The sequence below is a fragment of the Stegostoma tigrinum genome, chromosome 39 (assembly GCF_030684315.1).
Source record: "Stegostoma tigrinum isolate sSteTig4 chromosome 39, sSteTig4.hap1, whole genome shotgun sequence".
NCBI lineage: Eukaryota > Metazoa > Chordata > Chondrichthyes > Orectolobiformes > Stegostomatidae > Stegostoma > Stegostoma tigrinum.
In genome coordinates, this window is record NC_081392.1 from 13,864,281 (window position 1) to 13,892,008 (window position 27,728).

At 41.6% G+C, this 27,728-nt stretch overlaps 1 protein-coding gene across 7 annotated transcripts in view; it reads left to right on the top strand.

Moving 5' to 3' along the window:
• The first annotated feature begins 690 nt into the window (after nucleotides 1-690).
• Nucleotides 691-27,728, top strand: part of klc3 (kinesin light chain 3) — a 72,133-nt gene continuing 45,095 nt past the window's right edge. For 2 of the 7 annotated variants that reach the window (XM_048522393.2, XM_048522399.2), the window contains exons 1-5: nucleotides 691-834; nucleotides 6,955-7,059; nucleotides 15,815-16,064; nucleotides 19,796-20,023; nucleotides 22,127-22,199. In XM_048522393.2, the coding sequence (XP_048378350.2) occupies nucleotides 15,828-16,064; nucleotides 19,796-20,023; nucleotides 22,127-22,199 (538 nt within the window). In that variant the 5' untranslated portion in view covers nucleotides 691-834; nucleotides 6,955-7,059; nucleotides 15,815-15,827. Of the gene's footprint in view, nucleotides 911-3,517; nucleotides 3,630-5,548; nucleotides 5,639-6,641; nucleotides 6,796-6,954; nucleotides 7,060-15,814; nucleotides 16,065-19,795; nucleotides 20,024-22,126; nucleotides 22,200-27,728 lie in introns of those variants that run through there. The other 5 variants (XM_048522396.2, XM_059640877.1, XM_048522397.2 and 2 more) reach the window with 5 other exon arrangements.

Genomic DNA, 27,728 nt, shown 5'->3' on the forward strand with positions numbered 1-27,728 from the left:
GATGGGAAACTTCATTGCCTTTAAAAAAAATACTTGGGTGAGCACTCAAATGATTGTAACATCAAGGCTACGGGTCCAGTCCTTGTGAACTGGTTGGACCAAAAGGTCTGTTTCCACGCTGTATGACTCTACATCTCTGACTCTATAGCATGGCTGTTTTTGGGAGCTTGCTGTGCATCAATTGGCTGTCACATTTCCTACATTACAATACCAAAGAATCTTTGTAAAATAATATGTTGCAGCTGTATGTTACTTCCTTCCAGACTATTTGAAAAAAAAACTTTTTTGTGAATGAAGAATTAGCTTGCTTTATAATAAAAGGTAACGTGATGGAAGGCAAAGTTGCTGGGATCACGTGATCATGTCAGGGAACTGCGGTCACGTGACGATAACCACCTCTTGCAACACAAACCACGTGACAGTCACCGGGGCAGGGCGCCCGCGAGGCTTCCGTCATTCCGTTTCATCGCTGGTACACGTGACGAGTAGGGAAAACCGGACCACAAGGCCCCGCCCCAGCGTCGTACCCCCCCCCTACGCAAACCTCGAGTCACGTGATGAGCTATTTTTAAAAAATCATGAACACGCCCCTTCCCCACCCCTGGCAAGCAAGCCCCACCCCTCTCGATGAAGTCATTGGCTTTTGGGCGGGGTGAGAGTGAGAAGGGGCGGTTACCTAGCAACAGGGCCTTGGCGACCAGTGAGCGGCGGAGGCGGAGCGGGTACCGGGAGGTCGCCTCCTCCATCCCGCACACAACCGGTACCGGCCCCTCAGTCACTGCAGCTCGGTTCGCCGGCTGGTCCCTGACACGGCAGGAAGAGAGAGAACGAGCGGTGAGTGCAGCTGTGGGGAGGCCGGAGGCTCCAATCACCTTCACGCCCCTCCCCAGGGATGGACTAGAAAATACAGGTTATCCATTAACTAGTACCTGACTAACCAATACACCATCTGTTGCCAGTTAGACACTTAATGTTTGCAATCTCTTATTTTATACTTAATTATATTTACATTTACTCTTTCATATTTATTGCATATTTTATTTCAATTTTAGTTCCTAAAATTATTGGAATGCTTTTACATGATTAAAATTTCAAATTAATAATGATCCATCCATTTGGTCAGTTTTTTAAATTTTACTTTTGTTGTTTTTTTTTTGTTGTTCAATATCTTTTAAATTTCTCATGATGTTATTTTACTTGTATTAAAAATATATGTTCTTTAATGGTTTTGTCTCATGGTTTTTTTTTGTAGTGTTACATTCTTATCAATATCTTCAATGATTTTTGTTTGCAGTATATTTTGATACAGTATGACTTAATTTTTGTTTATTCTTAACTGCTTTATTGTTATCTTCTGATCTTATTTTGGATAGTTTGTTTTCCTTATCAATTTTGTACAAATATTTTGATTTTCATATTTTGTTTATGATTTGCAGTTTGAATTTTATACTTAATATTTTAATTTATTTTTGTTTTAGAATTAACTTATTTATCATTTTTATTATTCTTTATTTTTAATATTTTCTATTTTATTTATCCTAACTGGTATTAATTTCTTCACCCAGCAAGTTGTGAACCTTTAGAATTCTCTATACTGGAAAGTTGTGGATTATTGAAAATATTTAAGACTAAAACAGATAGATCTTTGGATTGTGTAGGAATTAAGGACTGTGGGGATTCAGCAGGAGGTGCAGATGAAGGACCTTGGTCCAGTTAAAATCTGTGTTTTCAAACAGTCATTCCAGTAAATGTAAAATGCTGGTTAACAACAAGATTGTGTTCAGAACAAATGACAAGCAATACCTGCTGCTTTCTTGGGCCTTGTTATTGACCACCCATCTGGCTAAGTGAGCGAGCAATCTCTCCGTGTTGTTTGTTAGTACGATGGTCTAAATAGAAAAATTCCTCAAATTGTGCCTCCGTGGGGATCATGTCATGATGTTACTAGATGACATTCAGGTGCAGCTAGCATCAGATTGTCTTCCAGTTAATGATGTGAGCAGCTGTATTAGAGTATGGGGAGCATTCTGTATTGTGAGGTACTCAATAACGAGAATTTTATTGTAGATGGTAGCACAACTTGAGAAACAGTAGCCAAAACTGGTTCCTATTTTTATCCTCCTTATCTAACCAATAATTAGTCCATTGGTTAACAGGTTGATTCCCTGACTTAACACCCTAGACTCATTAGATAATTAGTGAGCAAATTAGACAGTGCTAATAAATTTAATTGCAAATCTGTTTGCTAATTTTGTAACCTCATACTAAATACATAGCACATTCTCTGCCTCTGCCCAACGGTTGAATAAGTTGTATGATCAGTTAAATTTAATCATTAAAGAAATGTTCACCCAGATAATAATCCAACATTTCATTCACCATAAATTAATCATTGCCTTTCCACATTGCCAAATTCAATCTATGGAAATTTGTGAAGTTATAATGCAGACAATAAATTAGATGGATTTGGGACTTTTGTCAGGAGGGAATATGCTTGAGGATCACTGTGGTCAATGAACTGAAGACTAATACAAGCTTTCATCTTTACTAATTGTATTGTGTGAAAATCTAGTTAATGTTGAGTTAATTAAGAATTGTTACACTGCACGAATGCCCTTTAGGGCGAGCAATCTGCTATTCCTACCTGATTCTGGCAACGTGTGATTCCAGCCCACACAGCAATGTGGTTGACTCTCAACTGCCCTCTGCACCCAAGATTAGGCAATGAATATTGGCATGGACAGTGATGTCCATATCCTGTAACTGAATAATTATTAAAAAAGGGAAGAGCCACAGCTATTTGGAATGAACTTTTCATTGACTTAACAGAGACAAGTTGGACAAATTACTTCTGTTTGCAAAGAAAATACAGCATAGAAACAGGCCATCCAACCATACTGTTCTACGCTGGTGTCACTATGGATACAGTAGGAGCTGGAGCAAGCCATCTCGCCTCTGAAACTGCCTTGCCATTTAGTGTTAGTGATAGATCTGCCTCCAAGCTTTCCCAAGCTGTCCTTCGATTCGTTTGTGCTTGGTAAAAGCTCTTTGTCTCCTGTCTTTATCTCATCCCAAGCTCATTCCATCACCATGTCTTTCTGTTTCTTTCTATCTCAGGGCCTTGTCCAGCTTCTCTTAAATTCATGAACACTGTTCGATTGAACCTGTTTCTGTGGTAACAACTTCTATATCCTTAACCACCCCCAAAATAGGTTTGGCCTGAGTTCTCTATTGGTGACTGTCTTCGCTTTTAGGGTCCAAAACAGAAATTACTGAAGAAACTCAGCAGGTCTGGAAGTACCTGTGGAGAGAAGGTAGAGTCGACGTTTCACATCCTGTGAACAATTTTGAGGAAGGCTCACTTGCCCCAACATATTGACTCTGTTACTCCCCCCCACAGATGCAACCAGACCTGCTGAGTTTTTCTAGCAATTTCTTTCTGTCTTTTGTTTCAGATTTCCATTCTAGCATCTGAAGTTCTTTGTTTTATTCAAATTATGGACATTACTTTTAGTCTCCCTTACAACTGGAAGCACTTCTTTGACTGTGCCCCATCAAACCCCAAATTGGTTTTGAAGATTTCTGAACTTTGAAAACACCTTTTCTTGAAGAGCACCATCCTGTTTAAGGTGAGAAAGAAAATAATGCATTTATATAGCACTTTTCACAATCACTAGATGCCTCAAAGCACCTCAAAGCCCAATACAATTGTGACTACACTGCAAAAGTTCTGACGTATGAAGTGCAGCAGCTAATTTGTTCACAGCAAGTTCCCACTAGCAACGGTGTGACACTTGACCAGATAGTCTGACTTCTGGCATTGATTGGGGGATAAATTTTCTACAGTACAATTCAGGAACAGGCCTGTCGGCATACCAGGCTGCACTGATTCCTAACCCTTACTTAGACGGCTATTTATTGCCTATATGCAGGCTTTATCCCTCTCTTTGTGTCTATCAAGATACACCTCAAACATTGCTGATGTGCCTGCTTCCACCGCCTCCCACTGGCAGTGCTTTCCAGGCACCCAACACCCCTGTATGAAAAATGTTCCACGCACTTATTTCCTAAATTTTCCCCCTCTCACCTTGAATCTGTACCACCTTGTGGTTGTCCCCTCCACCCTGGGAAAAAGCTTCTGACTATCCACCCTGCTAATGCCTCTCATAATTTTGTAGACCTTTGTATCAGATTGCATCACAGCTTCTGATGTTCAAGTGAAAATAATCTGACTTTATCCAACCTCTCCTCATAACTAAAACTTTGCAAACCAGGCAACATTCAGGTAAATCTTCTCTGTACCCTGTCCAAAGCATCCACGTCCTTGTGGTCGTGTGGTGACTGGAACAGCATGCAGCACTCAAAATGTGGCCCAACTAAAGCTCTACACAGCTGTAATATAACTTGCCAACTTTTGTATTCAATCCCCCAGCCAATGAAAGCAAGCATGCTGTATGCTGCTTGACCACCTTGTCCAGTTGTGTTGCCACTTTCAGGAATTTTTGGACCTATACACCCAGATTCCTTATATATGTTACAAACAAGAAAAGCCCCAGCACTGATCCCTGTGAAATACCACTAGTTACTGATCTCCATTCTGAAAGGCACCCTTCCCACTGTTACTCTGTCTTCTATGAGCAAGGCAGTTCTTTGCCCATCTAGCTGGCACAACCTTGCTCCCAATAGACTCTAGCTTTTGTAACAGCCTGCTATATCAAATGATTTACTAAAGCCCATGTAGATAACATCTACCTTCCCTCATCAATCATTGTTGTCATCTCCTCAAAACTCAGTCAAGTTGGTGAGACGTGACCATCCTCTCACAAACCCATGCTGCCTATCACATACAAGCCTATTCACTATAAATTCTGTCTCTATTTTCTGCAACAACTCCCTATCAGTAATGTCAGCCTCACCACCTCTAATTACCTGGACTATCTCTGTTTCCCTTCTTAAAGAAAGCAACAACATTGGCCGTTGTATGTCTGATGCCAAAGAGAATGCAAAGATATCTTTTAAGGCCCCAGATATTTCCTCCCTTGCCTCCCACAGAAAATTGGGCAAGATCCCATCTGGCCCTGGGGATTTATCCATTTTAATGCATTTCAAGACACCCAACACTTCTTCCTTCATTACGTTGACCTGCCCAGAGTATTCATACACCTTCTCCTAACCTCATCATCCTTCACATTACTTTCTTTGGTGAAAAGTACTCTGTCACCCATTTCCTGTGGCTCCACACATATCCTCCTTAATTTAACCTTGAGTGGGCTTCATCTTTCCTTGGCTACTCTCTTGCTCCTAATGCATTTGTAAAATGCCTTGGGATTCTCCTTAACCCTGCTGGTCAAGGTTGTTTAATTGCCCCTTTTACCTCTCCTAACTCCCTATTTGAGCTCATGCCTACTTTCTCTATATTCTTCAAGGACTTTGTCTGTTTTTAGTTACCTCAGCCTTAGATATGCTTCCCTTTGTTTTTGACTAAGCTGAAAATTTCCTGTCATCCAAGGTTCCCAAATCTTGCCATTCCTGTTCTTCATTTTCACAGGAACATGCCTGTCCTGCACTTTACTCAACTGAAATATTCCTACATATTGGACCAGAGCTGTAGGAAAATCCCTTCACTGTTCTTTGCAATGTAAGTTTTATGCCATGTATTATTTTACGTCCACCAGTTGTGCTCTTGACTTAAAATCTCACCAAAAGGACAGCACCTCTGACAGGGAAATTCTCCCTCAGTATTCCAGTGGGGAGTGCCTGCCTTGATTTTTAGTTTTTTTTTCTGAAACCTGGAACTTCATTACTTCAAGGATGAGAGTGCTACCAACTGAGCCACTTATGAAGCAATTTCCTGATATACACCTCCACTCTGACCTGCTATCGTTTTGTGACAATTTGTTCAATTATTATATTTCCTTGCCTGATGCTGTTCTCATTTTCATTCAGTGTAACTCATAACTCCTCAGGCAAGAAGTTAGAATAGCTCCAAGCAATCTGACTTATTAATTGCGAATCGAAAGCATTAATTGCTGGAGAAATTCAGCAGACCTGGCAGCATCTATGGAAAGAATGCAGACTTAATGTTTCATGTTTAGTGACCCTACTTCAGAACATAATTGTGACATTTTCCTTCTGATCCTGTTGTGGAATTGCTACATCAGGTTAACTTAACTAAAATGAGTGTAGACTGAGTTCTTCTGTCCTTCTGAGCTCAGGATGTGAATTTTCATCACAACCAAACATGATAGTTACTTGCCTTAGTTACAATAATTGTTACGTGCCTATCCCTTGTGTTAGGAATTGTAAGTGTTGCAGGGAAAACACTGGCGTGACACGCAAAGGCAATGGTCTCCGTGCAGCTGGCAACAATACTCCAGCTGGGTGTAATGACAACATTGTTCCCTGATTGTTATATGTTTCAGTCCCCATCAACAAAATTTGCCACATCTTCTGAACTGTGCACCTACCCCGCTGAGAGTAAGATCCCACCTCGGGGAATTCCCTGTTTACTTAAGTTTACCTCAATAGCTGTTGGGATGTGTGCTAGCAAGTGCCTCGCCCATTTTCTCTTTTACTTGTTTTCTTCCAATCAAATCAGAATGCTGCCTGTAATTGAGTGTTGATGGTGGAAGGTGGGGCACTTAGTGTAGATCTCCAAACATATTTTTTCACCACTTCTGCACAGTGCTAATTCTGGGAAACATTAGCGCTCGTAGATAGGGAAAGGTGAGATTTAAAGAAAACTATTTCTCCAAAAGAAGCCTTGCAGAAAAGGAGGTGCTGTTAAAAGATGGGGTAAAAGTCTCTTTGCTTCTAATTTACATGCCTTAATTTGCCTGCATTTTACTAGTTGTTGTCTGGAAGGTTGTGCTAACTTGCTCACAATTTAATTAGTTGTTGTACCGAAGCTGTGAGTGAGCATATAATGATATGAATAATAATTCTATGCTCCAGTGTCAGCACTTCTCGTAGAGCTGAAGAGTTCTGCTTGTCGACCTGCTAAAGAAGGCTACTTTGCAGCTTCGCTGAGGATTGAGAAGCAAAGTGACTGTTTAGCTTGTGAGTAATGACATTGCTTTTTCTTATATCATCTCTAATTTGTCGTGGTGGCTCTCTCTGCAATCCCTTGACCTGTGGCTTTTTATCTTCCCCGGGCTCAAAGTCATTTAGCAGCAACAGATCTTGACAATGGCACTGTGCATTCATGTGCTGTTCAATGTGTAATGGAACTGTGGAGTCCAGGAAAGTCCCATCTTTCACCCCCCGCCTCCCTCGGCTGATCTCACTCAGGTGGTAATAGGGACAAAAGTAAAGGACAGGGAGCAAGCAGGCAATTTTTATTTTCCAGTCGGATGACCAAAGAATTGTGTTTGTGACATGTGTGTTGAGTGAAACGGTCCACCTATTTCCACATTCATTTGGTACACATAGAAGGCTACTTGACTGAAGGACATGGGATGGTCTGTGGTACATTATGGACTCCAGTAATCAATAGCTGCTGGTAAAGATGGAGAGGGTGCATACAGCAGGACAAGGAAGTATCACTTGGCTGACAATTAGTTTTAAATGTGTATGTGCGACTGTTCTTAATGGACACTCCTGGTGATTAAAATTTTCTGAAATGGGCAAGCCTTCAGTGTACATTGTAGCAACTGTTACTACACAGCTGCTACATGCTTCAGCAGAAACCTGAGAACCAAGAATGGAAAATAAGTATCCAAAGAGAGGCCTCTTAATCTATTAATAATAAGATTTCCATTTGTATCGTTTTTCACCTGCAATCCCTGTATTTGTGATTAATCATGTTTCAAATGTTCTTTGAGTCAAAAGCATAAAAATAGTCTTTTTTTAATTTAAAATTTGCTGCTTGAATTTTTATGACATAGAACTTGTTGTGAGTTTATTAAGGGGAAGAAGGGTAGAAACAGTTTGCAGTTAAGCCTATTTTTCTAATCAACCTGTTCAGAGATGTTATTACACACCTCTAGAGCAGGTTGAACTTGAACCCAGCCTAACCCTAACTCTAACCCTAACCCTAACCCTATCGCAGGAGTAGGGACTGTACTTCCATTGCCACAAGCAGGCCCAGTTTGCGGTTATACAGGTGTCTTTCACAACCCTGGGATGTCATCAAGCACTTCACATCAAAAGGAACGCTTCTGAAGAGCAGTCATTGTTTCAATGTAGGAAGCACAGCAGCCACTGTCACACAGCGAACTCCAATAAATCGTAGTGATCTTACAAGAGGAAAAATATGTGTATCGGGACACCAGGGAAAATTCCACTGCTGTATTTTGAGAAGAGCCAGGGCATGTTTTGCGCTTGACCTAGAGGGCAGATAGAGCCTTGGTTAAATGCCTCATTCATTCTGTCGCACAGCAGGTTTGACAGTGCAGACTTCCTCCATCTGACATTGGAAATGTCAGTCCGGATATTATCCTCCCATCTCTGGTATGGAATTTGAACTGTCAACTGCTGACTCAAGTGACAATGAGACAACTGACCCAAGGCACTTTAGCACAAAGCATGCTTGTTGCAGAGTGTCTTATTCCTTTAAGAATTCATCTGTTTTAAAATGTTTGGAATGGTAGTGAGATTAATTAAACATGTTTTTCATAAATATAATGTGTTGAATGGAGTTGTAGTTAACGTTTTCACAAATCATTCACTGGATGTGAGTGTTGCTGGCTTGGTCAGCATTTGTTGCATATCCCTAATTGCTCTGGAGAAGGTAGTGGTGAGCTGTCTTTTTGATCCACTGCAGCCCATATGATGCAGGGAAACGTGCAGTGCTATTACAGATGGGAGTTCTGGGATTTTGATCCAGTGACTGAAAATGAATGGTGAATTTTTTTTAAAAGCAAGATTTTCATCTGACTTGGAAAAGATATTCAAATGTTGGTGTTCTAGTGTGTCAGTGGTTGCATATGTCAGTTCTGTGTTGTCTGCTTCATAAGTTATCTTAGCCGCTGTATTGGATTAAGTTTAACTTATTCTTTTATGAGATGTGGGTGTCATTGGCAAGGCCTATGTTTGTTGTTTATCCCTAATTATCCTTGAACTGAATAGCTTGCATGGCTGTTTTACAGGTTAGGTAGGAGTGAACAGCATTGCTGTGAGCCTGGAGTCCCATTGACCAGACCAGGTAGATTTCCTTCACTAAAAGGGATATTCGCGAACCAGATCAATTTTTAATGACAAATTATCAAATGTTATGAGTTTTAGCTTTAAACTTGCTTAATGCTTCAGTAATTTTGTTGGAAGACTCATTTCTCTTCATTGCTTGCAGTTTATGGTTGTCTCTGTACGGGTATTTGTTAAAATCCCACACATATTTGCAATGCAGCCCATGAAGCCAGTTTCATCCCTTGTGCCCATTTGTAAGTCTGTAAACATGCATTTGTGGGGTGAAAGATTGAGCCTGACTACTATTGTTGAGTATAGCGTAGTGGGCAAACTGAAGGGTCACATTGTATGCCGAGAATGTATAGATACATGGTTCTCATGGCCGCAGAAATGCATACTGCTTCCTTCCCCAGTCTGTGCAGATAACACTTTGTGGGATGTAGATTAAGCCTAGTGGCAGAATGTTGAATGAGGACACCTTGTCCACTGTGTTTGACACCCCCGATTATAATCTATTCACTATTGCAGCAGTTGGAGCATATTGCATTGTTTGAATCACTGGCCTTGGTTTGTTAATAATCTGCCTGTTCCATTGGGCATTGAAGCCCTGCAGTAGTGATTTATGATACTGACATTTGTTGCTGAGTGATGTAGCATCTTTGCTTCTAAATCAAAATGTTGAGAGTTCAAATCCTGTTTGAGAGAGATGAGCATAAAGGCCAAGGTGGCACTCCAATAAATTCCTGAGGGAGTGTGAGCACAATTCTTTTTCATTCAGTACAGAACATCGAGCTCCTGTCTAAATTCTGTCCATTTTCCTCAAGGAACGTTATTTTAACATATAGATGATCTGGTAATTTCTCTCTCGGCTCTTACTAGCTGCTGTAATTGCCTAAATCATTGTAACTTTGACGATATTGCAGCGCTTAGAAATGGTTTAGCATTTTTTTTAACGTATATCCATTTCATGTGTTTATGTTATGAAATACCAATTTGTGCATGACTGGGCAAATTATTCCTTTCTTTCCCATTCACTGTTGAGAATTCTTTTAAGTAAGTTTGTTTTACAGAATGAATTGTTACAGTGGCACCTTTTAGCGAAGGATAAACAAAGCAACCTCTAGAGTTGAAAAATATTGTTTTTTAAAGATAGTCTGTAACTACAGCCGACTGATGTACAAAGCTTGTTTGTTTGTCTTTAGGGCTGTCATGTTGGTTGAATGGGTGCAACTCTGATCAGAGTTTTATTGGATGGAGTAATTGAGATAAAATGCTGTCAGCTACCATCCACTATTGGCACACGAGATGACACCACTAACCAATAGAGCAACAGGCTGCTCAGTTCTTGTATTCTGAAATACTTCACTTGGGAAGTATTCATTCATTTCATTTTACAGTCAGGAAGCTTCTGCTGAGGTCCTAGAAGTGAAATCTGTACTGTGTTTGTGCCATAACTAAACTTTGATAGGGGAAACGGACCGTATGTGTTGGCTGTTGCAGTGGTTTTAACCTGAAGTGTTGAAGTTGGGAATTGCTGGAGTAGATATTAATGTTCTTAAACATTAGGTAGGGTCCATATAACTGTCGTACTGAAGCTTTTTTCTCAATGCCCAGCCATTAAACTGTTCTATTTAAAAGACGAGTTCAGCTGTTAGTGAAAATTTCTGAAAAGGAATCTTTTGTTGCACCACTTTGATTGATGGGTGCAGATTAAGGGGAAAAAAACAGCTTCAGCATTTGGTGCAGTTTCAGTAGAGCTCTTTGTTGACATATGCCCAAGGGCTATCATGTCAGAGCATCACTTGGCTGAGTTTCAAAAGGTTCAGTTATCAAAGCAATGGATTCTGAGTTCAGAGTCTGAGTGAAAGTTTTGAAAATAATTAAAGGATTCACTTTTGTTTTTGAAGTAAAGTCTGAATAGGAGCTTTCTTTTATAAGGGATGAACCACTTGAAATTTTAAAATGTTGAGTAGATGCTATGATTGGGAGTTTTTTTTCCTCTCTATCATGTGTAGGAATGAAAATGGTATCGCCCTGTTGGAAGTTAATGTTATTTTGTCTCCACTTGGCACCATAGGTATGCCCAAGATGGACACTGGGAGAGACACTGAAAGATGACTGGGCGACATGCATGTGCATGGAGGGTACGAGGGACAAAGCAGTAGGGGTGCTTAGGGTGCCTAAGTTGACATGGAGGATTTAGGGATGGGTCAGATCTTGTGAATAGTGAGGGGTAGAGATCCTAACAACTACTAAAGTAACTGGGATGAAGTTTCAGAGAATCCAGACTGGCTTTTTGATTAGCCTGTTTTTCCATTTACCCACTTTGTGGCTGCTTTTGCTTTGCTCCTGACGTCAAAGCTCTGACTCTATTCCTGACTCCCAGAGTGAAAAGCCACGTTTTAGGGTAGATTTTACTCAGTTGGTTCCAATGAGTCAGGAAATTTCCCAACTTGAGGTACCCATCCCAGTAGCTAAACTCCTGCCAAGAATGTCTGCTCATAGTGTGTCCTTTCCCACAATCTCTCTCGCAGTAAGCTGCTCTTCATAGTGTGAAATATCTGGCATCTATGTCAGCCATGTATGCCCCTGTGTATCCATGTGCCAAAGCGTTGGTACCATCAGGATTTTTAATCAAAGCAGCAAATGTAAACTTGGCATCTAAAAGGGAAAATCACCTTGACATTTCGAGTAGGGTCATCTGCAAGGATCTTGGAAAAGCAGTCCTGTGAAACTTCCTCTGAATGTCTGCCTGTGATTTTAGACTCTCTTGTCACTTGTACCCAGCTGTGCATCCCTAATGTTTTCTGTTCTTAATCTGGTCTTGTACATTTGGAGAGTTCATTGTTATGTAACTGCAGCGTATCTTCTTGCTCATTTCAAAAAGTGTTTGCATTGCGACAGTGGGGGAGGTTAAAGAGAATAAGCAGTGTCACTTTAACATTCAGCTAACTAAATATGTATTTTTTGAGTCATTCATGTATTTCCTTTCCTTTTAATTTTAACAAGCTCACAACTCCTAAGATACCAGCAAATGCTGAAGACTGACAAACTCCTTTATGTCTTTTGGACATGTCCTGTCCAATTGCATTAGACAGTCTGCCATTTCCATTCTAGTGTGGTTCCCTGGTTGAGATTGTTGCCTAGAGAATAGATTTTTAAGTACATGGTTTACATTCTTTTGTGGGCTTCGTCAGCTGAGTGGGAAAGATTTTGTGGCTCAGATGGCTTTGCAGGGTGGAAGCTGAGAGACCCGGGTCCAGTGGAGAATAATCTTTAAACTTATCCATGTGCTCGCACAACATGAAAAGAATTGCTCCTCCTGCAAGGATCACGGCGTAGTGATGTGTCACCGGGGGATTGGTGGTGCTCAACCACTGTGAAATCGTACAGTAATGTCTGAAATACTGGATCTACCCTGTGATTTCCCAACTCGATGCAAAATGTTTATGGCAAGAAGCAAGCTATTTACCCATCATGTTTATAGAAGCAGCAAGTTCTGGAGAAATGCAGTAGGCCTAGCAGAATCTGGAAGGAAACCAGGTTGATGTTTTGAGCCCAAAGTGCCTCTTCACTCCTCTTCTGCTCGGGGGAAAAAATGTACTCCAGACTTGATACATTAATTCTGCACCTCTCTCTACTGATGCTGCCCAACCTGCTGAGTTCCTCTGACACTTTTGGTTTTTATTTCAGATGTCCAGCATCTGCAGTGTTTTGTTTTTGTGTTAGTACAACTTCTTTACCAGAACAATCCAAAACCCCATCTCACTGCCCTGCTCTTTCTGCATTTATGTTTCACTTTTCTCCACTTGGAATGTCTCTTCATCTCTTCCTTCGTCATACATTAGTCTTCGTCTCATTTCATCCCTAGTGGCAAAGCTTCAATCTTCAACAGCTTTTAAGTATTTTACCCTCCATCTCTCTGTCAGCCTGTCATTGGAGGAAATGTGAGTACCAATTGTAAAAACCTCTGCCTGGCCAGAATCAACCAATAGTGCTGACCTATGGCTACGAGTGTAGCTTATACCCTTATTGATATCTCCAGCCGTTTTGAATTACGAATTATCAGACAAACGTATTTCAAACACATTGTGATTACTAAAATCCAGAACATGAGCAGCCAGCTAGTTTATTTTCTGAGCACAACTAGTTTTTAACAAACAAAATACAATTTCTATGCTTTACTGGATGAAATGCCTCCACTCCGTGTAAGCATTGAGCTCATGATTAAGTTTATTTGGCAGCACTCTCACTTTTTTGACCAAATAGGCAGCACAGTGGCTTAGATGGGTAGCATGGTGGCTTAGCCATTTGTACTGCTGTCGCACAGTGCTAGAAATCGAGGCTTGATTCCACCCTCAGGCGACTGTTTGTTTGTGTGGAGTTAGTACATTCTCTGGATGTCTGCATGGATTTTTTCCGAATATTCCGGTTTCCACCCACAGTCCAAAGATGTGTAGTTTAGGTGGATGGGCAATTTAGCAGTGATGTGCAGACTACGTGTATTAGCCATAGGCAATGCAGGGTTACACGGATAGGATAGGGCCTGTGTGGACTTGAAGTATACCATTTGACCCATCCACACTGTAGGGATTCTAAGTTCAAGTCCCACTGCAGGCCTTTTTCTCAAAAATCAAGACTAACACTCCCTGTGCCAATACTGATGGACTGCTACAGTGTCAGAGGTGCTGTCTTCCTGAGACAAGTTAAACCAAAGCCCTGCTTTTTCAGCTCAGATCGAGGTAAATGATCCCACAGCTCTATTTTGAAGAAGGGAATGAAAATTTTGCCTGATGACCTGGCCAATGACCTCGTTATCTGCTTTACTTACTCAAGTGCCATCTGTTTATGGCTTCAAGATCCAATTTGGAGATTTGAGCACAAAAATCGAGATTGACTCTCTACTGTTCGCTCTGAGGGAGGGCTACACTGTCAGATGGATTTGTCTTTCCGACGAGAATTGTTTCTTACCATCTAAAGTGGGCACTGGAGATCCAACAAAAGGGTTTTATGGAACAGCAGGAGATTTCTTCCTGGCCTTTTTGGGCTGACGTTTATCCCTCGATGCTCATCAATAAAATGGACTATTTGGTCATCCTGTTGCTGTTTACGGGAGCATACTGTGTGCAAGTTGGCTGCTGTATTTTCCACATAGTAACAGTGTTCGCACTGCTCAGCACTTTGGAGATTATGAAAGGCACTGTGTAAGTGCAAGTTCTTTGTGCGCTACTCTAACGTGCCTCCTCTATTTTCTTTAGTATTTGCACCTCTTCAGCTGTCTTACCTGGAAAATTCTGAGGTAGATCATAAAAACAGTTTATTTGTCACTTTCTTTTTTTTCCTTGCCGACAATTATATCTCACATCATGTGGTGGAAGGCAAAACTTTATTTTCAAAGACATGTCATTGTTTTCAAATTTTAAATTTGTTCTCATAAGTGTTGGTAAATCCACATTTACTATCCATCCATATTTGCCAAAAGCCGAAGGCTTGTATGCAATTGCAGGTTGTGGGACCTTGCTGTAAAATGGCTGCTGCTAGTCCATGATTGCCCTATTATCTTGAGCCCTTCAAGACTAAGAGATAAAATAAGATGATTCTTAAGTTTAAAAATCTTTCAGACTTTTTGGAAAGAAGTTACCGTTTGACCCTTGGTCACAAATCATACACTTCCTCCTAATATTCTAACAGCTTGTTGTGAAGGAGCTGATTTCCTACACTTTTTAATTTCCCTTATCCTTCATTGGATGTGGGCATCAGTGATAAGACTAGCATTTGATGCTCACCCCTCACTGCCATTGAATAGAATGGCTTCCTACTCCCATATCTGAAGGTAGTCAAGTGGCAAACATCCTGTCACATGGATTCACGTGTAGGCCAGACCAAGTAAGGACAGCAGATTTCCTTTTCTAAAGGGCATATGTAAACTAGGTAGGGTTTTTGACAACAATAAACAATAGTTTTGTGCCCACTGTTGCTGAGACAAGCAGATTTTTTTGCGATGAATTAGGGCCAGACCGTTGAGAGATGTTAGGAAACGATACTACACAAAGGGTGGGAGACGTTTGGAGCACTGTTTCTGCTTGTGGATCAGTTGTTAATTTTAAATCTAAGATAGTTTAACAAAAGTTTATCCAAGACATTCAAGGATATGACCCAAAGACTAATATATGGAGTTAAGCCACAGATCAGCCATGATCTCATTGAATGAATGGTGAAATTCACTCAAGGGGTTGAATAGCCTACCCCCGTTCGTATGTTCCTAGCTAAATTTGAGGTCTGTCGTCCACCGTAACGGGGTTTAAATCTGTAAACCCAGAGCAATGACCTAGACTTCTGGATTACTAATCCAGTGATAATACCGCTATACCTTTGTTTAACAGGCATTTCATCTTTAGCATCTTGTTCATGTGAGCATTTCCAAGTATGGATTGAATTGAACCATGTTAGCCGGTTTTTGGCTTAGAAGCAGTTTTTCTTTTATTTCTCTTTATTCAAACAGCAATTTTAACTGTTCTCTTCCTCTTCTGAGATCAGCTGACTTAATGCAGGCCACAAATGCACTTAGCTAAGCCTACATTCATTAGACCTTTGGGGAAATTTGAGGCATTTTCTGTTCTGTTATGGGAACACATTAATGCAGATGAATAATTAATTCCCACTAATGGACTTTGCTTCCTGCACACAGGGCCCAGAGCGTCATGTCCACAATGGTGCAGTTAAATGAGAAACTGAGTGCAGATGAGATCATTACCAGCACCAAGCAGGTCATCCAGGGGCTGGAGGCACTGAAGAATGAAAACAACACCATCTTGCAGAACCTGCAGGAAACACTGCATGGTCTGACTGAAGATGAAGAAGCTCATTTGGTGGAAGAGAAGACCTGCCTGATCCAGAGGTCACTGGAGATGATTGAGTTGGGGCTAAGTGAAGCACAGGTAAGACTAAATATTAAATGATGGGTTGGGATTGCATAAAATTGGTTTGTATTGCCTGGAATTTATAAGGATAAGTTGGTGACAACGCAAAAGCAGGCTCTTTGGCTTGTTACCATGCCAACTCTCTGAAACAGTAATTTAACTAGCCTCACCCCACCTCACCCCACTGTTTTCCTCTAACCTTGCAGTTGTTTTTCTTCAGGCCCGTATCAACTTTGTTCTTGAAAACCATGACTGATTCAGCCTTTTCCCAAGCGCTCAAGCAGTGTGTTCCACATTCTAATCATTCATTGCTTTCCTAATGTCAGAGCAAATTACTGCAGATGCTGTACTGAAAACATAAAATCCTGGAGCTCATAGTGGGTCAGGCAGCATCCATGGAGAGAAAGCAAGCTAATGTTTCGAACCTAGATCACTCCTCATCAGAGCTGAAGTGTGGAGGAGACAGCATTTATGAGAGTGTTTGGGGGTGGGTGGGGAGAGGACTAAGTCTAAACTATCAACATGTTTTCTTCCCCCAACACTCCAAACCCCTCCCATCCCACTATTGCATAAATGCTATCCCCTCTATGCTTGACTTCAGCCTTGAAGAAGACTCATCTAGACTCAAAATGTTAGCTTGCTTTCTCTCCATAGAGCTGCCTGACCTGCTGTGATCTCCCAGGGTTTTCCTCATGTTGCCCTGGTACTTTCGCCAATCACCTTAAATCTGTGTCATCTGATTCATGACCCTTCTGCCAATGAGAAGTTTGCCCCTATCAACTTTGTAGGGTCAGAAGTCACAAGACAGCAGGTTATATATAGTACAACAGGTTTATTTGAATTCACCAAGCTTTTGGAGTACAGCCCCTTCATCAGGTGCACTGAGAGAGAGCAGCCTGCTGACACAGAATTTGTAGGCAGAGAGAGCGAAAGATCGTACAATTGGTCTGAGTGAAGTGTCAGATAATAAGTCTGTGCAAGTTATCAAGAGTGTTAGACACTGATTAGATTCCCTACAGTGTGGAAACAGGCCCTTTGGCCCAACAAGTCCACACTGCCCCCTGATGCATCCCACCCAGACCCATCCCCCGATAACCCACACACCCCTGAACACTATGGGGCAATTTAACATGGCCCATCCACCTAGCCTGCACATCTTTGGACTGTGGGAGGAAACCGGACCAAACCCACGCAGACACGGGGAAATGTGCGAACTCTGCACAGTCAGTCACCTGAAGCTGGGATCGAACCCGGGTCCCTGGTGCTGTGAGGCTGCAGTGCTACCCACTGAGCCCCCATGCTGCCCTGAGTAAAGTGTCAGCAGCTGAATAACCTGTGAAGGGATGACCTCTGATCCAATTAAATTTAGCAGAGAGATAATTATTAAAAAATTAAAAATGAGATGGTGTTGGAGACAAACTAAATGACTGGAATAACGTGATAGGTATAAGAGTTGCATGCTGAGGGCCTAATCAAAGTAATAAATAATTCAAAACTTATAACCTAAATATGGTGGGGATTCTATATCTCTTTACAACCTCTTTCTCAACTTGTACTGCTGTTTTCAACAATTTTATACTCCTACCTCCAATTTTTTTTCAGTTCTTGAATGTCCTTCAGAATTAAACTGTTTGTATTGATTCTGCTTTTTCTTTACAAAATTACCGGGTGAGTTTAGTGCAGTTTTCAAGATGTGTGGCTAGGGTCAACAAAAAGAACTATTTCCATAGTTTGGAGAGTTTAGGACAAGAGGTATAGCCTAATAATTCAAGCCAAACCTTTTAGGAATATAATTAAGAACCATTTCTACCACCTTTTTTGTTTGGAGAATTTTAGAGCTCTCATCTGCTAATGGCAATGTTAATTTAAGAACTGTGACTAGCAGATTTTTGTGGTTAAGAAATTAAAAGATGGGAGACAAAGGAGGAGTGGAGTTAGGTCACAGATTAGCCACAATGTTTTCAAATGGCAGAATGTGTGAAATAACCTCCTCCTGTTTTATGTTGCTAAGACTTCTCATTTTACTGTGGCAGTTGTGAATTTTCAAACGTATAGAATATTCCATAAAGAGGCAAATTACAGTCTGTTTTCCAATTGTACCGGTTCTGAACAGTGGAAGGGTATTTTTGGGTTTCCTCTGTTCTCACACAGATTCCTGTGAGAGGAACAGAGTTAGTAGAAGCAGGAATGGACCATTGGGATCATCGACCTGCTCTGCCATTTGACTAGATATTGATGCTGAGGTAAATCAGCCAATCTTCCACACTATCCATTTATCCCTTGAAATCTCTAATATATCTGGAAGTCTATCAGTCTGCATCTTGAATGTACTGAATGACTGAGCCTCCAGAGCCCTCGGGGGGTTGAGAATTCCAACGATTCATCACCCTCTGAATGAAGAAATTCCTCCTCTGCTCAACCTTAAATGGTCTCCCGTTTATTTTGAGACTTGGCTTCCTGGTTCTATATCCCCATGTCCTCTGGTTCTCACCAGGTACTTCATTGCCTCTGGCCAAGCTAAATTGCCCGTAGTGTTTGGGGTGTGTGGGTTATAGGGGGATGGGTCTGGGTGGGACACTTCAAGGGGCAGTATGGACTTGTTGGGCCAAAGGGCCTGTTTCCACATTGTAGGGAATCTAATCATCTCTCCTCGCACCCTTCCTGATCCTGAAGCTTACAGCTGTGCCAAAAAAGCTGATGAATGCTCCATTTTAGTTCAGGGAAATGAAGAGAGCAAACGTGATTCTCACTAGTGATGTGCACTCCAGGGGCAGGAGGCACTTAAAGGGAAAATACTATCACCTTGCAGCGAAAAATGCCATCCATCTGGAGCAGGTTCCTGCATTTTGTCTCACCCTTGTGATTCACCCCACTGCAGAGTGTAGGACAGCCCAAGGAGAGAGGACAGGAGTCCTCGTCCATCACTTTAGGTGGACACTTTGACACCAAGAAGCCCCACTTCATGCTTACTGACTGAAGCAGACCCAAACAGTCCCTGCAGTTCTGTCATACATCCTTGACCCTTAAGTAATCAAACTCTTTTGAGATGATATTTGGCTGAAACAATTCACCAAAGCAGGTGAATTAATCAACAAATTAACCAACTTAGTTGTAGGAACATCTTACCTCAGTAATTTTAAATCTTTTCATAAACGACTGAATTGTTTTAGCACCTGGCAGATGTCCACTATTGAAACTTTCCAAGCACTTTCCACAAGAAAATGATTGTGTTACTCAGCCCTTCAAGGATCTTGAATCCAATCTTTAAATCTTGCTTTCTCTTGCCTCTTTCTTGAAATGGGTTGAGAGCTCTCTGCCTTGCAGGAAGGTAGTGGGAAAAATTTGAAACTTTTTCCCCTGTGGTTTGTTGAGATGATCAGATCCTGAGGCATTTAACATGGATGTGCCTTCACATTGCAACATTGCAGTAGCAATTACTGGATTGCTAGAGTTTCTATCGTGCCTGAAGATAAGTGCTCCCTCCAGCAGTACAAAGCTGCATTGATTTTATTTAATCCACAAGTTCTACAAATCTTCATGTTGCTGCTGTTTTGCGGACTGTGACTCCTGGAAATAACAAACTCAACTGTACTGAATAAAACTTTTGATCTGAAATATTTACTGTTCAGCGTTTATTATTTGTTCAAAGATTCAGGAAATAGAGAAGCCATTGAAGTATATTTCTGGAGAGGCTGGGAGCATTTGGATTTGAATTGCCCAGACATTTTAATTCTTGACCTGTGTTTCAGGTGGTGACCGCTCTGTCTACCCATCTCAGTACCGTGGAGGCAGAGAAGCAGAAGCTGCGGGCACAGGTGCGACGGCTGTGCCAGGAGAACCAGTGGCTGCGAGATGAGCTGGCTGGCACCCAGCAGAAGCTGCAGAAGAGCGAGCAGATGGTGGCACAGCTGGAGGAGGAGAAGAAGCATCTTGAATTCATGAACCAAATTAAAAAGTACGATGAGGAGGAGGCAGCGGTACGTCAATGAGCGGTGTCACAATTAAATACTGGAAAGAGAGAAAGTTTGCATGGGATTTGGGGAGGAGGGGCAGAGAAGTGAGGTGAATTGAAGCTATTGCAAAGCGCTGGTACAGTCAGGATGGGCAGAATGGCCTCTTGTGCTGAAGGGATTTCTGATGTCTTTTTTCAATTCTTCCTTCTTTTTTTTCTAGTCAGAAGGTGCTAACTTACCAGATCCCTGATTGCACAGGGGCAGCATCCCTCTGACCATTTCTTCGTATGTGAACTTGGCGAGTGATTTTTTTTCGTTTCATTCATCATGCGATGTAGGTATCACCAGCTGAGCCAGCACTAATTGCTCATTCATTGTTGCTCTATACCACCTTCGAATGCATCGGCAGCATATTCTGCATTCTTGTGATGTTCGTGTTTGCATCATGTCTATGTTTTAAAATGCACCCTCGCTGACTGGGCTGGAGAGCGTATGGTGCAAAGAATTGGCTGAACCGTCAATGAAAAGGTCCCACCACGTGTAGGTAATTATTTTTGTGCAACAACAAGCAGCAACTTCATGAATGTAAAAAAAATTAAGAGCAGGGCTACCAATTCAGTCCCTCAAAAATGCTCTACCATTCCGTAAGATCATGGATGATATTCCCCAGGACCTGAGTTGTCTTTCATTTCTACTAACACTTCGATGTTTCAAAAGTATCTACCTCCTTTAAATATTTCCAGTAATCCAGCTTCCACAAGTCTCTAGGATAGAGAATTCCAGACATTCACTTCCGGCTGAGAAGGAATTCCTTCTCAGATCGGCTTTAAATGAGTGTCTCTTGTAACTGTGTCCCCTAGTTTGAAATTCCCCCACTAGTCGAAACAGCTCCACATCAAAGATATCAAGCACCCCCCCCCCCCGAATCTTGTATGTTTCAACAAAATCACCTCTGTCTTCTAACCTCTAATGAATAAAGGCCTAACCTGTTTAGCCATTTTTGATATGTCAACCACATCATTCCAGTAATCAGCCTTGTGAATCACTTTTCAAATGCCTCCAATGCTAGTATATTTTTCTTTCTTTAAAAATATGAGACTAAAACTGTCCACAGTACTCCAGGTGTGGCCTCACCAACACCCTGTACAGAGGTAACGAGACTTTAGTATGGGTAAAAGCTCTAACTTCTTAGAAGCCAAAATTCCATTTGCTGCAGCTGTATGCCAACTTATTGTGTTTCATGCACGTTATCCCCCGGAGTTCTCCTGTGCTGCACTCTTCTTTGGAATCTCTTTTTAAATAACAGCATTCCTCCTGATTTTTCGAACCAAAATGCATGATCTCACACTTTCTCACATTAAACTCCTTCTGCCATGTTTTTGCCCACTCGCTCAACCTATCTGTGTTAGTGATAGTTGGCATAGCCTCTAGAGCACCAAAGGGGCTGTTCTGTCTTTACGGAGCGATGGCTGTAGGGAATTTAACCTGAGGGTCACCACACCTCAGGCAAGGGGAAAGGCTGAGAAGATGGAAACTTCATGGAGCTCTCAGCTGATGTGGGAATTGAACCTGCACTGTTGGTGTCTCCATGCATCGCACACTGTCCAGCCAACTGCCCTTGCAGATTCCTTATGTTCCCATCGCAACTTGCCGCCCCACCTGTGTTTTTGTACCATTTTGTAATGGCTCTCCACATCACCTGTCAACAGCTGTACAACTACAGTGCACTAAACTGTTGACTCTTCCCAGTCTGTGATTCAAAAATAACCTTTAGCTGTCCCCAGCCCATTAATGACCTGCTCAGGATGATTAGCAGACAGTACATTGCAGGTAAGTGGATTGCTGACTTCCTTCCCCTACACCCTCCTGCCTTTGCTTTGAAAATATCACCATATTTCAGAGGCTTTGGAAGACTGATGTGCCATTCAGAAATGTTATTTTCAAAGTGTTCACCTGTCCGTTCTTGCTACTCACAGGCTACTGAAAATCAAGTCCCTCAATCTGAGGCACAGAGTACCTAAAGACCTTTTGGAGTAAATGCCCTGCATTTTGAAGTGTAGCGACTGTTGTAATGTATTTCTTAATCTCTAATGACTGTTCTTCCCGATTTCCTTCTCCATTTGACAGGAAGATAAAGACAGTGTATTCACAAAGGGTCCACTGGATGATCTGTTCCCGAATGAGGATGAGCAGACTCAACGTACGTATTATGTGCATATTTGAGGAACAAATTTTAAAATTTTATTGCTTCTCTCTCTAGATATAAAAATTCAGCTTCTCCTCTCTCCCTCAAATCGTGTGCAAGTTCCTCAGTTGTTGCTTCTGATTGCAGCAAAACTGAAGTGAACAGGCACCTCTGAAAGAACTCCTTCAGTCACTGGGTTCACCAGAAAAATGTGTGCAACAGGCCATCCACAGCGGTAAAGTGAATGAGAAGCGTTTGTGGAAAAATGCCAAAAGGAAAGCGGATGAGTTCCGCACCTGAAAGATGAAAGCTTTTATAAATTATATTGAGGCATCTCACAGAAAAAGGGTGGGGATAATTGCTGGAGACGGTCTGGAAAACTTTGCTGTTTGGTATTCTTAAGATAAATATTGGTTAGCTTTGATGAGGGGAAGAGAGCAGATGGCTGTCTCACTTTGGTTTTTTAAAAATTAAACAATTGTGTGTGTTTTTCCTAGCCTTGCTGAACAGTCTCCTTTGATCTAGCACTTTTTGTTTTGCAAAAAATTGCAGTCAAAATTCTGGGGTGATGTTGATGAGACCGCCACTAATTGCGGGGTCCCTGAGAAAGGTGGTGTTGTAACAATCATTTGTACTGCTGAGTACCTGCCCAGGCTACTTTTATGAAGAGCCAACTACATGATGTAATAGTAGGGTCAAATAAAATCCGGTTAAAAGTTAGGGGTAACTACAGCGATCATTGGTCTTTTTAGAGCTTGAGAATTAATGGAAAATAAGGGAATGCTATATGAGTTGATCAGATATTTTGCATCTGTCTTCTCTCTGGATGATGCAAGTAATTGTCCAAAAATAACTTTCCAAATTTCCCTAGATTCTGGAGAAGTTTCTTTAAATTCTCTACTCAACAGCCGAGTTAGACAGAAAACAAGAAACCAACCACAGACCAGTTAAACTTGACGTCTGTCAGAGGGAAATTGTTGGAATCTGTTATTCAGAGGGTTTTTGCAGGGCAACTGGAAAATCTCAACATAATCAGACCAAATCAGCATGGTTTCATGAAAGGGAAGTAGTGTTTGATTAATTTGCTGTTGAGGAAATAACAAGCAGTGCGGGCCAGGGGAAGCTTTTGGATATGTTGTACTTGGATTTCCAAAAGGCCTTGGTCCAGATGCTACATCAAAGACACAAAATAAGAGCTCATAGTGTCAGGGTACCTATTAGCATGGATAGGGAATTGATTAGCAAAAGGAAACATAGTATAGGCATGAATAGGACATTTTCTGGTTGGCAGCATGTAACAAATGGAGTCCCAAAGGTCTGTGCCAAGGCCTCAACCATTTACATTCTAGCACAGACTTAGTTGTAGGAAATTATGGTTGCTAAATTTGTTAATAGTCATAGAGATATACAGCATGGAAAACAGACTCTTAATGATGGAAAGATAGCTAGGAATAAAAATTGCATAGTGAATATAAGATATCTGCAAAGGGGAATAGCTAGGTTGTGAGTGGGCAGAGGTTTGGAGATGGAACAAAATGTGGGAAATTGTGAATTTGTTCACTTTGGCCTGAAGAATAGAAATACAGTGTATTATATACATATAGAGAGATTGCAGAACTCTGAGGGGCAGAGGGATCTGGTGTCCCAGTACAAGAATCACAAAAGTTCATTTTTAAATATGTTATAATAGTAGGACGGCAAATGGAATGTTTTTGTGGTTGTTGATTTGTTTGCCGAGCTGGTAGGTTGGTTTCGCCACCATACTAGGTAACATCATCGGTGTGCCTCCAATGAAGCATTGTTGGTCTGTCCTGCTTCTTACTTATGTGGTCCAGTCTGATGTGGTGTTTGCACTCCTTTCTGCATTTGCTTCATCATGGTTGGTATATGGGGTCAATTTCCACATGTTTGTTGATGGAGTTCCAAGTTGAGTACCAGGCCTGTAGGAAATCTGTGTGTGTCTTTGGTTGTCTTATCCTAGGTTGGTTACATTGTCCCAGTCGAATTAGTGGCCTTCTTTGTCAGAGTGTATAGAAATGAGTGATAGTTGGTCACGCCTCTTGGTAGCTAGTTGGTGCTCATGTGCCCTGACAGCTAGTTTTCTTCTGGTCTGTCCATGTAGTGTTTGTGGCAGTCCTTACATGGAATTTTATATATACCGTTGGTCCTGTTAGTTGTGGGTATGGGATTCATTGTTCTTGTCAGTCGTTGTCATAGTGTAGCTATGGGTTTGTGTGCTATCACGATTCCTAGCGGTCAGAGTAGTCTGGTGGTCATCTCTGATACGTTCTTGATGTATGGCAGGCTGTGTCTTCCTGTTGTCTGTTACCAGCAGAGTACGCATTTTGGGTAGCTGTTTTTTTTTCAAAAGCCTATGGATGTGTTCCTCGATAATAAAATGTGAGGCTGGATGAACACAGCAAGCCCAGCAGCATCTCGGGAGCACAAAAGTTGACGTTTCGGGCCTAGACCCTTCATGTGTTCCTCTTTGGCTTTATGCGGTGCCGGACGGCTGCAGTGTATTATGGCTCTTTTGTACAGAGTTCTGATGCAGCTCTGTTTGTGGGTGTTGAGGTGGTTGCTGTTTAATTTATTGCAAGTAGATAGAATATAAACATAGGGACATTTTGCAGTTTTATAGGATATTGGTGAGACCACATGTTTAATACCATGTACAGTTTTAGTCTCCTTATTTTAAAAGGGACTGAATTGTGCCAGAACCCATCTGAGGCAGCTCATCACCACCTTTTCAAGGACAATTAGGAATGGGCAAGAAATACTGGCCTAGTAAGCAATGCCTAAATCCTGTGTGTGAATCCAAAGACAAAAGCAGTTTGGATAAGATTGAATCAATGCTGAGATGAGAGGCTTGCCTTATGAGGAAAAGGTTGGACAGGTTGAATGTGCATACATTTGAGTTTTGAAGGATGTGAGGTGATCTTATTGAAACAAGTAAGATCCATTGTGAAATAACTTCACAAAGAGCTCCCTTCTATCACTAAGTCAGCCTTTATTTACACATGAATAGTACATGACACTGATCCGGCTATTCAGAGTCAGCTCCTAGAGTGAACAGAACCCCTGACACACTTGTTTATATCTGTCAGCTAGGACTCCCTAATTGGTCCTGACTAACGGCCCCAATTAGGGAACCCATATTCTGTGAGGCCCCCATCTGGATGGCCCTGTTCCAATCCCTGCACATTGGAGATTTGACTTTGTGGATGCTGAAAGAGCTGCAGTTTAAAAATAGGCGGTTTCCCTTTTAAGACTGAGACAATGAGAAATTTTTCTTCAGAGGCTTGTAAATATTTGGAACTCGTATCCCCAGAGAGTGATAGAGGCAGCATCATTGAATATTTTTAGGCTGGAATGAATAGATCCTTGATTAACAAGGAAATGAAAGGTTATTGGGGATTGGCAGGAAAGTGGGGTTAAGGCCACAATCCAATCAGGGGTGATGTTATTGAATGGTAGAGCAGACTTCAGGGACCAAATAGATTCCTGCTGCTCCTAATTCATTATAGGAATGACATTGTCTCAGCATAAGGCTTTCAGATCCGAGGCAAGAAGTTTTTTTCTCCCCACTGAGAATTATGATTTTTGTTCAGAAACTTCCTGAAGCAGAAAGAGGAGATGCTTTATCATTGACCATATTCAATACAGAGTGCTAACAGCATCAGGGAATAGACTAGCACATTGGAATTCAGGGAGAAGATCAGCCGTGATCTGAGTGAATGCAAGAGCAGAATTGAGTGACCTTATGGGTTACCCCATGTCTTTCAAAGATGTGAATGGAGTGGTTGAGTTTTTACACTGACCCACACTTAGAGTGAGGTTCCTGCTTGTGTCAACCCACAAGTAACTGGTTTGATTGCATTCAGTTAGTCTATTTGCCAGAACTGAGGCTTGAAATAGGACGTCAAAATTATTATCCCTGCACCATCACTATTCATCACCATGCCTGGACATCATGTGTGTCAAACATTGATGCTCAATTCCTCGATGGCTCAGTTAATAAAGGAATGGAGTGCTACTGTGACTTGCCCATCCTTGGAAGTGAAGATGACAGTATACATCGTATAGGTTGTTTGACAGGGCACGTAGATGACCGTCAAGGTCAATCTATGCCCAGGAAGTTCTGCTACAATTAGGACGGAAAATCACAATGATTGATTTGAGTTTTGAACAAGTCACTTATTTTAAGATTTGATCATCTTGCTTATTCCTCCCTGCCTCTGACATGCTCTTGCTTACAATGTAGCCCATATTTTTTTCCATTTCATTGCACCAGATGTGATCCTGGGAGAGGTATTCCTGGGTCTTGAAGTCAGTATCATAGCTCATAAAGAGGTTATTGAGCTACGTGTGCCAGAAATGTCCCATGTTTGACCCCTTTGCTGAATTAGGCAGACTTGACAAGGGAGCTTAAGGTGAAGGAACCCTTAGGAGGCAGTGATCATAATATGATAGAATTTACTCTGCAATTTGAGAGGGAGAAGATAGAATCAGAGGTAACGGTATTACAGATAAGTAAAAGCAACTGCAGAGGAATGAGGGAGGAGCTGGGCAGAATTGACTGGAAGAGGAGTCCAGCAGAAATACAGTGGAACAGCAATGGCAGGAGTTTCTGGGAGTAATTCAGGAGACATAGCAAAAATTCATCCCTAAGAGAAAGAACAGGGAGGATGAGACAACCGTGTCTGACTAAAGAAGTCAGGCATAAAAGCAAAAGAGAAAGCATGTAATATGGCGAAGGACAGTGGGAAACCAGAGTATTTGGGAAGCTTACAGAGGACAACAAAAAAAGAGGGAGAAGATTAAATATGTGGTTAAGCTAGCCAGTAATATAAATGAAGATTGGAAGAGTTTCTTAAAGGGTAGAAGAGAGGCAAAAGTGGACATTGGACCACTGGAAAATGACGCTGGAGAGATAGTAATGGGGAGCAAGGAAATGGCTGAGGAACTGAATAATTACTTCACATCAGTCTTCACAGTGGAAGGCACGAGTAACATCCCAAAAATTCAAGATTCGGGGTAGAGCTGCGTATGGTCACCATCACCAAGGGGAAGGTGCTAGTAAAACTGATCGGCCTGAAGGTGGATAAATCACCATGGACTACACCCCAGAGTTCGAAAGGAGATAGCCAAAGTGATAGTGGAAGCATTAGTGGTGATCTTTCAGGAAGTGATAGAGTCAGGGAGGGTCCCAGAGGACCAGAAAATTGCTAATGTGACACCCCAGTTTTAAAAAGGGAGTAAGGCAAAAGAAGGAAAATTACAGGCTGATTAGCTTAACCTCGGTTGTGGGTAAGATTTTGGAGTCCGTTGTGAAGGATGAGATTTCTGAATATTTAGTGTATAGTAAAATAGGGCAAAGTCGGCAGCTTCATCAAGGGGAGATCATGCCTGACAAATCTGCTAGAATTCTTTGAGAAAGTAATAGTCAGGGAGAGCCAGTAGATGTTATCTACCTGGACTTTAAAAAAGCCTTTGACAAGGTGCCACAGAGGAAGCTGCTGAGTAAGACAAGGGCCCGTGGTG